Source organism: Benincasa hispida, chromosome 6 (genome assembly GCF_027475165.1).
Source record: "Benincasa hispida cultivar pf3 chromosome 6, pf3_genome.v1.1, whole genome shotgun sequence".
Classification (NCBI taxonomy): Eukaryota; Viridiplantae; Streptophyta; class Magnoliopsida; order Cucurbitales; family Cucurbitaceae; genus Benincasa; species Benincasa hispida.
This window is the reverse complement of record NC_143483.1, coordinates 58,003,328-58,011,748: the sequence shown is the minus strand read 5'-3', so window position 1 is coordinate 58,011,748 and position 8,421 is coordinate 58,003,328. Positions and strand designations below refer to the sequence as shown.

Genomic DNA, 8,421 nt, shown 5'->3' with positions numbered 1-8,421 from the left:
TATATCATAATTAAGAATTGAATTAGCAGTGAGGATAAGTCCAACCTATGAAGTACAGATATTTTATGTGAGACAAAAAATCCGTATTAGATACTGATATTTTCATATACTTATCATCACACGCGATTTGACGTTTCTATTTTTATGCTCATCTTTATTTAAAGAAAAAAGATAAGCAACTCATCTAATCTTTCGAAACTAACAGTTTATTTAAAAAGTTCACTGTCCTAGTCCAAAACTGGAAGTAAAAAATAAAAATAAATAATGAAACTCTAAAATTATCTAATCTTTATCTTTATATTTGAGTCCCCACAAAGTCTCGCAAAATATAATCCACTCGAATATCTTCAACAATTCAATGCAAAAAGTTCTTTGTTTATCTTCATACTTCTCCCTCTAATCTTCTTCTACTTATCTGATCAATTTGAGTCCATTTTCTATTGCATTTTATTGACTATTATACTTCAACATCTCATATGTTGTTTTTTATATTGTATTTTAGTGTTTGTATTATATTTTGTACTATTATCATTAACTTGTATGTTAAATTTACCTATATCTTAGATTTTTTTTAAAGAAAAAAATGTATCTTCAAAGTATAGTATCCTCGTTTTTTAGAAATTGACATATCGCCGTATCATGTCGTATCTGTATTCATATTTGTGCTTCATAGGGTCCAATAAATAACACAGGTGATAAAAACGCTATTAAATACTCTCGATAAGCTAAATTTGTTTGTGTAGATTATATTTATTGAATCATGTTTATTTTATAACTATACAATGATCAAATACAATCTAAGTTGCACTCAATCTTCATGCAACCATTTTTTATATATAATAAAAAAATAATTAATTTTTATACATAATATAAACTACTTGTTATAGTTTTCAAACCTTAGATTTGGTTTCGAAAACACTCCTAAAAAGTAGATATGGAAGAAAAAACCTGAATAGGTAGCCGTTGTGTTTATATTTAATTTTAAAATACCAACGACAAATAATAAAATAGTTATTAAATGGAGACTATAAATGATTTCAAATAATGATTTTACACTAAAAGATTTTTATAACGAAGACAATCTAATTTTGTAGAATTCCACGGGATTTATAGGTATTACTTGTTATAATTTTCTATTAACACATAAAAATTTAAAACCAATATAACTTATTATTATTATTATTTTTTTCTTTTCCAATTGTTCTCCAAACATAAAATTATAAATACATTCCTTTCATATCTCTCTCATTTCAACCAAGATATTTCTTTTAAAGAAAATCATTTCCCAAATTCATGTAATAGAATTTAAAATCAATTTCGTCTACTTTACATGACTATGTAATTAAAGTTTATGGCTGTCGGTTGATATTATCTAGTTAACATAATGAAATTATACGCATGAAGTTATATTAGATATATTATTTAAACATATTCATAGGCCTAAAGTTGTTAGGATATAAAATTGTCACATAAATCCAACTAAGAAAGGAGCCGTCCAATTAATACATAGGGTTGCATGGGATCTAAATAATTGAGCAGTTGTGAACTACTACTAATATTTTGATGTACTTTATAAATATCCAGGTCGCAGTTGTTCCTTTTCAACATAATGTGAATGTTTTAAAGATATTAGACAACTTGGGTACTACCACTTTAGCCAATGAATCTCTAAATTTTGTTGCTCAAAATCACGATATCAATGATACGGGATCGAACGGTTTAATGAACGTATCGATAAAAATATTGTTGACATGTATAATTATTAGTGTAGTCGTTCTTGTCTGGAGACACTTGTTTGTGCACGCTTGCTCTAAATGTTCTTTTTTCGTATAATATTTGACTAATGTTTTGATTCGATAATATTTGACACCATAAAATAATAATATATGTTTAATTTAAATTTTATGTAGGTAGCTACTATGATATAAATAGGATACAAATTTTTCATTTTCACTATAAAATAATTGAAAAGTTTCTCTATACGTGAGAGATAAAATGAACTTCTGTTTACATTTCTTTTAATTTTCTATAAATTAGTAATAGAATTCGTTACATGTAGTACAAATTAATTAAAACATAAAGTGATCACGTGATCAGGAAAGCAAAACTTTTTTTTTTTCTTTTTTGATTTTTTAATAGCAGTAAGTTTACCCCTTACAAATGAAAAATATTTTCTTTATAATATTTAGTCCAGTTTCTTAAAAGAAATTAAAATAATAAGACAAATTACAAAAACCACCTTGGTAGTTGCAATTACACCCCTCAAACTATCAATCGTAAAGATCTAGTCTCAAACTTTTACAAATGAAAATTGGATTTCAAGCTTATAATAATCGTAGAAATTAGACTCCCATATTATAAAAATTGAACCCTCAAACTTATACAATTGTTACAATTATGTAAGTTTGAGGATCAAATTCTAACATTTGTATAAGTTTAAATGCTCAATTTTTATGAACAAAAATTTGAAGATATAACTGCACCAACGAACATTAGAGTGGTTTTCACAATTTGCCCAAAACAATAATAATAATAACCTTCTACAAGCTTCCAACAAAAATTTAAAATTTAAAGGTGAAAATTGATAAATTGTCATTAGACAAGCTTTAATACATGCATTTGGGCCTCTCTTCATAACGGTTGCAAAAATAATGGGGAGCCGTATTTGTCCAAACCCTAATCTATGAAGTTGTTATCATCTAAGTAGGGGAGATCTTCCCAAGTGCAAGGTGCATCGCCCAAGCCTTTCTTACTATAGGAAAACAATGAGGATCTCTGCTTTGAAGTTTGAAAACCCGAACCGGGTCGGCTTTATAGGAAAACTGACACGACCCGGCCCATCTACACTCCTATCTGCAATCCAATTCAAGTTTACTTTTCAGCTAAATTTCTGGCTAATGCAGATTTTAGGTATGAATTGAGAGCAAGGATTTAGCCACCCTACTTAGGGAGTAAGAAAAATTACCTGATACAAAAACAATCTATGTTATATGACAATTAGATTAGCAGTCCTCAAGATATTCTGGTAGTTTTTTGCCTTTTGGTTTTTGATTGATGGTCATTGTTCAAGATAAGTGCATTCGCATCTGTGGAAACGCTCGCCTTTCCCTCGTTTTCTCTCGTCTTCTTTTTGCTGCTACAAAATTAAGCTGGAAAAAGTCAGAATAGGAGATTTGGGGATTATTAGCTCAAAACCTCATAGAATTTAGTTTCTCACCTATTAGTTACTGAACCTTCAACAGAATTCTTCTCCAACCAATGGATGCTTCCTGTGTGAGATGGAACTAGAGATCCAGAGATATGTAATATTTCCTCATCAAAACTGCAAGGTTGAATTAAGTAACTTATTACCATTGTTTTTTAAAGCTCAAGGCACCACTAAAGCGCAATAATCTTCTAGAGCATAAATGCAAGGCACAATAATAAAAAAGCGTCGATTTTTTTTTTGTAAGGCGCACTATATATATATATATATAAAAGTACTACTTAAGGAAGAGAAAGCATGGTTGAAGTAGAAATATGGGGAGGAAAAAGAAACCCTAAACACAATAAATTTTGTATTTAGGTTTAGTAAATTTGATTTCTTTTAGTTAATAAAGAAGGAAAAACCTTAATTATTACTATTTATAATTAAAAAAAAAAAAACCCAAACTTTGGGGCTTCACAAAAAGGGCACGTCTTACTTTAAATATGACAAACACCTCAAAAAAAAAAAAAAGAAAGAAAGAAAAGAAAAGAAAGAAACCTTAAAACAAGGTGGGTGGGGGCGACGTGGGGATTGTCCGGGGCAGGATCAGAGAAGAGAGTGCAACAGGAGAAGAAGAAAAAAATTGTTTTGGGGGGGATCTGTTTTTTCGCGGAACCCATTTTTGGGGTCTTATTATTATTATTTTTACAATATATTTATTTTGAGTTAGATAAACGGATTTCACAAATATATAGAAATTAAGGGTGTTCAAAGAGCCCGGTGACCCGATCAACTTGTCCACTTAAATGTTACAGAATAAGCGTAATCAAAGGAAAAGAAATCTGACCTCTTCACCAAAAATCGTATCATTGTCCCAACTTTTATTACATGGTGCTTGTGAACTCTGCTGACAAACATTTCTTCTCCATGTTTCTATGTCAAAATCAATGCACAATACAACCAGGACAAGAAGAGAACATAAAAACTTCCTTCTGATTCTTATATGTCTAACAAAGGGAAAGGTATGAATTCACAAGTAAAATGCACAAAACATACTGTTCTATGCTTGAATTCGTCGCGAATATCTTCATCGGTTATTACACCAGAAGAAAAACCTAAGACAATAACATGGATTGATTCTTGCCTTAGCTTCACCACCTTTCCCTCTGAAATGATAACAAAACTATCATCAAAGCACGAAAAAGAGGCATAAAAAATTTGGCATCCTATAAGTCAATTTAATATGTCTACCATTGTATCCACAATTGAAAATTCGTTAATACTAAATTTTTCCTATATTGCCAGTACCTTATATGGTTTATGAAGACAGAGAAATACACATACGGCATTGTCTTAGATTCTGATAGATATTAGATTTAGAAATGAATCAATAAAATATTCTAATAGATGCAGAAATATAATAGGCTTTTGTATATCTATCTGAATACAATTTTCAAAATTGAATCGCTAAATTTCATTTAAAGAAATAATAGAAACTCTGAATCAAAGTAAGATTATTGTGTAACAAGTGCATAATGTTCACTTGAACGTCCGTGTATTTTATCATCAACCTGACGAATTAATTTCAAGAAATAAAGCTTTCCTATTATAACTGGTTGTTCAAAAGGATTTCTCATTCTTCCATCAAATACTCTGCTTTTTCCCGAATACTCTCAAATACCCATGCACTCGTTACTGGCTTCATATAATTCAGAAAAGACTAGTTTTTCAGAAACCTCTTGTTCATATCTCTCATCAAAAAGTACTATTCAATAATGTCTATCTAGCAATTAACAAACTTAATTCTAGATGTGTTGTTTTCCAACAATGGAGAGACCAAATCATAAATGAAACTCCTAAACATACAATGAGAATCAATGAGAATCATAGAAAACCAACCTAAAAGCATGTTTGGTTTTGGAGAGAAAAGTAATAGCTTTGCCTTTATGGTCACGCCAAAATAGGGATGCACTCCAGATAGAATCTTCGCATTTTTATCAATAATGTTGGCCTCATAAGCCAATAGCACGCCTTCAAACTTTTCATCAAATCTACACGAGAAACACAATACAAAAATGTAGTTAATGATCGAAGTTCACAGGTATCTACCCCATCAATGAACTTGAATACTGATTAAATGGGAACAAAAGAAGCAGTGATGACAATCACTAGAAGTTTAAACTTTGTGCCTTTGAGTTCAAAGAGAATGAAAAACATCTGATTAAATGGAAGCACAAGAAGCAGTGATGACAATCACTAAAAGTTTAAACTTCGCGCCTTTGAGTTCAAAGAGAATGAAAAAAATCCACTTGATAACAATGGGGAAAGAAACTGTAATCATCTAATTCTAATTCTAAGCCTCAAAGACGTTTGGCTTTTTGTTTGTTCGTCAGAAGGACACTAGTGCTATGATTGAGGAGTTTCTTCTCAATCTGCCTCGTGGGAGAATGGGAGTTTTTTTGTGGTTAGCTGGGGCAGGTGCGATCGTGAGTTTTGTGGGGTTGAACGCAATGGTAGGATTTTTAGAGGGGTGGATAAGGACCTCAGTGAGGTTTGGTCCTTTGTCCACTTTCATGTTTCTTAGTGGGCTTCGGTTTTGAAGACCTTTTGTAACTATTCTATAGGAGTTATTATGCATTGTTGGAGCCCATTTCTGTAGGGGGTGGTGTTTTGTGGGTTGGATTTTTTTGTATGCCCGTGTATTCTTTCACTTTTTTCAATGAAAGCAATTGATTTTATCATAATTAAAAAAGAAAAAAAAGAAAAAAAGAAAAAGAAAAGAAAAAAGCTAAAATTGAAGCTAAATTCATGGTAAAGTGTGGCTAAATTCAAGTTTGTACTAGTCTAACTCTGCCATTAACAGATAGTACACGCAATTAAGATGTTCAACAAAATAATTCAAACATAACAAGACTATCAATAACTGGAGAAAGTTGTGATTGCAAAAGACTAGACATTAGAATTGTTGGAAGCCTAGAGAAATTCGACTTACTTTAGCAGCATAGTGCCAAGCTCTCGAAGCACGGCTTGTGAAACCTTCTTACTTTTAGATGGGTGAACGTAAACAACCAAATTAGCATCCGAAACCTTGAGCCCCTCCATTGAAATGGCAACTGAAACAAGGAGGAGACAAATTGGCAGCGGCCGGAGAAGAAAGAGAGCTTGAAGAAGGTAAAAACAATAAACGTTAATTAACACGTGCATGGCAGATGTTGGCTAGCATTTAAAGAGATGCATAATCAAACCTAAAACCAAACACATTCATAAGTAAAATATATATATATATACTTTGCGTGAAAGCAAACTAATCAAGTTCTTGAAAATTCAAAGAACCGATGCTTTGAAGTAGAGAAAAACTAATACACATATTCATAAGCCAAAGAGCTATTTACTTTGTATGAAAACATCAAGCTCCAAACAAACTAAACAGTAATACAATCAAATTATTTTAAGACAACTCCATGGAGACCAAATAGCACACGCATAAAAGCAAAATTGAGAAGACCAAACATTACAAACTAAACCACAAACAATCAAATTATCTAAGTTTGCCCTTATTCCCCTCCTTTGTTTAGAACCTTCAACAACTTAACTTTGCATTCAATATCCTCAACACACCTTCAACAAGTAAATTTGACCTCGTTATCCTCAATACACCTTCAACAACCAAGTTTGCCATCAATCCAAATTTAAAGTAAATATACCCATTCCCCTCCTTTGTTTACAACTTTAAGAAACCAAAAGTTTAACAAATTTCAAGTAAATAAATCCAAATGCTAAAGAACAAAAAAAAAAAAAAAAAAACAAGAGTTGAAACCTTAAAACAAGGTGGGAGGCGGCGGCGTGGGTGTTGTCAGCAGCGGGGTCGGAGAAGAGGAGATGGGGCGTGGGGGGGGGGTTTCTGTTTTGTCGAACTGGTTTTTGGAGTTTTACTTATTTATTTTGAGTTTTTTTTTTTTAAAAAAACTATATTTATGTCGAGTTAGATAAACGGATTTCGAAAATATAAAGACGACGTCTTTTAAACATACATGGGCCTTCTCTGTCAGATAACGTTGGGCTGTTAATGAGGATATGGGCTTTACTATATTAAACAATTGGGCTTTGGTCGAAAATGTACAATGGCCCAATTTCGAGCCCAATAATGCATATGGGGAATTTGTAATAAATAGCTCCGACCCAGATGCTGACAACACCCACGCCGCCGCTTCCGCCGCCTCCCACCTTGTTTTAAGGTTTCAACTCGTTTTTTTGTTTTTTTTGGTCTTTAGCATTTGGATTTATTTAGTTGAAATTTGTTAAACTTTTGGTTTCTAAAAGTTGTAAACAAAGGAGGGGAGTGGGTTAAGAAGAACAAATATTTCTAATGGCATAGAAAATCGGTATCAGATAAATATCTAGATACACATACGTGTATCTGATTTTTTTAATTTTTTTAATTTTTAGATATACGTATTTATTTCTGTAAGAGATACGTTGATTTTTTTTTTCAAATTTAAGCCCAACCTACAACCCATTTTATTTAAATGCATGTTTTGAAATGATTTTAAAATCATTAAAATCACTTTTTTTCTTTTTTAAAATCACTCAAAAACACAATTTTAATTACTCAAAATTAATTTAGTTTTCAATTTTACACTTTTAAATACAATTTTCTTATCACAAAACTAGTTTCGAAGGATTAAACATGTTTCACGATGATTTGAAAATGACAACAAAAGTGATTTTAACTAAATCACTTACAAACATAAAAGTTCATTTAAATCGAGCAATCCAAAATAAAATAAATTAAAAATGATAAAAAGTTAAAAAGTTAAAAGAAAAAACTGTAATTAAATCTTCATTCTTCTCTTCTCTTCTCCCTCCCTTGTATCTTAATCTTTTAGAAATCGATGCTTCTTAAGGAATGAGTATATTTACTCTAAATTTGGATTGACGGCTGAGCGAGGGAGCGTCAGACTCTAACGATGAGCGAGCGGCGGACACCGATGATGAAGGTGACTGGCAACTGTGGAACTACCTGAGATTGAGAAGAGTTGTAAGAGGAGAGAATTTAGAGAGAGAGAAAGTGGGGTTGGGGGTATTGGTATAAATAATCAATCAATTAAGTCACTTTTGAAATAAATAGAAAATAATAGACATTGTTGTAAGATGGGCCTATAATGTAGGAGAGCGAAGAATTTTTCATTCCATGTATACTCCAAAGTATATACTAATATTCATACTCTCCCATA

The 8,421-nt window shown here is 31.5% G+C and overlaps 1 protein-coding gene across 4 annotated transcripts; it reads right to left on the bottom strand.

The window, feature by feature from the left end:
• Window positions 1-2,448: 2,448 nt before the first annotated feature.
• Window positions 2,449-7,166, bottom strand: LOC120079556 (DNA-directed RNA polymerase I subunit rpa43-like). 4 transcript variants are annotated; one of them, XM_039033779.2, is made up of 8 exons: window positions 7,005-7,166; window positions 6,180-6,348; window positions 5,087-5,238; window positions 4,244-4,353; window positions 4,035-4,120; window positions 3,218-3,322; window positions 2,966-3,136; window positions 2,449-2,853 (listed from the first exon to the last, which is right to left on the bottom strand). In XM_039033779.2, the coding sequence occupies exons 2-7, from the start codon at window positions 6,287-6,289 to the stop codon at window positions 3,013-3,015; spliced, it is 687 nt and encodes a 228-aa protein (XP_038889707.1). In that variant the 5' UTR covers window positions 6,290-6,348; window positions 7,005-7,166; the 3' UTR covers window positions 2,449-2,853; window positions 2,966-3,012. The 4 variants fall into 4 exon arrangements, with proteins under 4 accessions (XP_038889707.1, XP_038889709.1, XP_038889708.1 ...); XM_039033781.2 differs by having other exon boundaries at window positions 2,966-3,133; XM_039033780.2 differs by having other exon boundaries at window positions 6,180-6,300; window positions 7,005-7,163.
• Between the last annotated feature and the right edge of the window lie 1,255 nt (window positions 7,167-8,421).

Excerpts from the sequence above, each read along its gene's own strand:
- LOC120079556 (XM_039033779.2), bottom strand. The coding sequence starts at position 6,289 with ATGGAGGGGCTCAAGGTTTCGGATGCTAATTTGGTTGTTTACGTTCAC. Across the intron at positions 4,354-5,086 it reads AAAACCAAACATGCTTTTAG|AGGGAAAGGTGGTGAAGCTA; the intron begins GTTGGTTTTCTA and ends TTATCATTTCAG. Across the intron at positions 4,121-4,243 it reads ACGAATTCAAGCATAGAACA|AAACATGGAGAAGAAATGTT; the intron begins GTATGTTTTGTG and ends ATTTTGACATAG.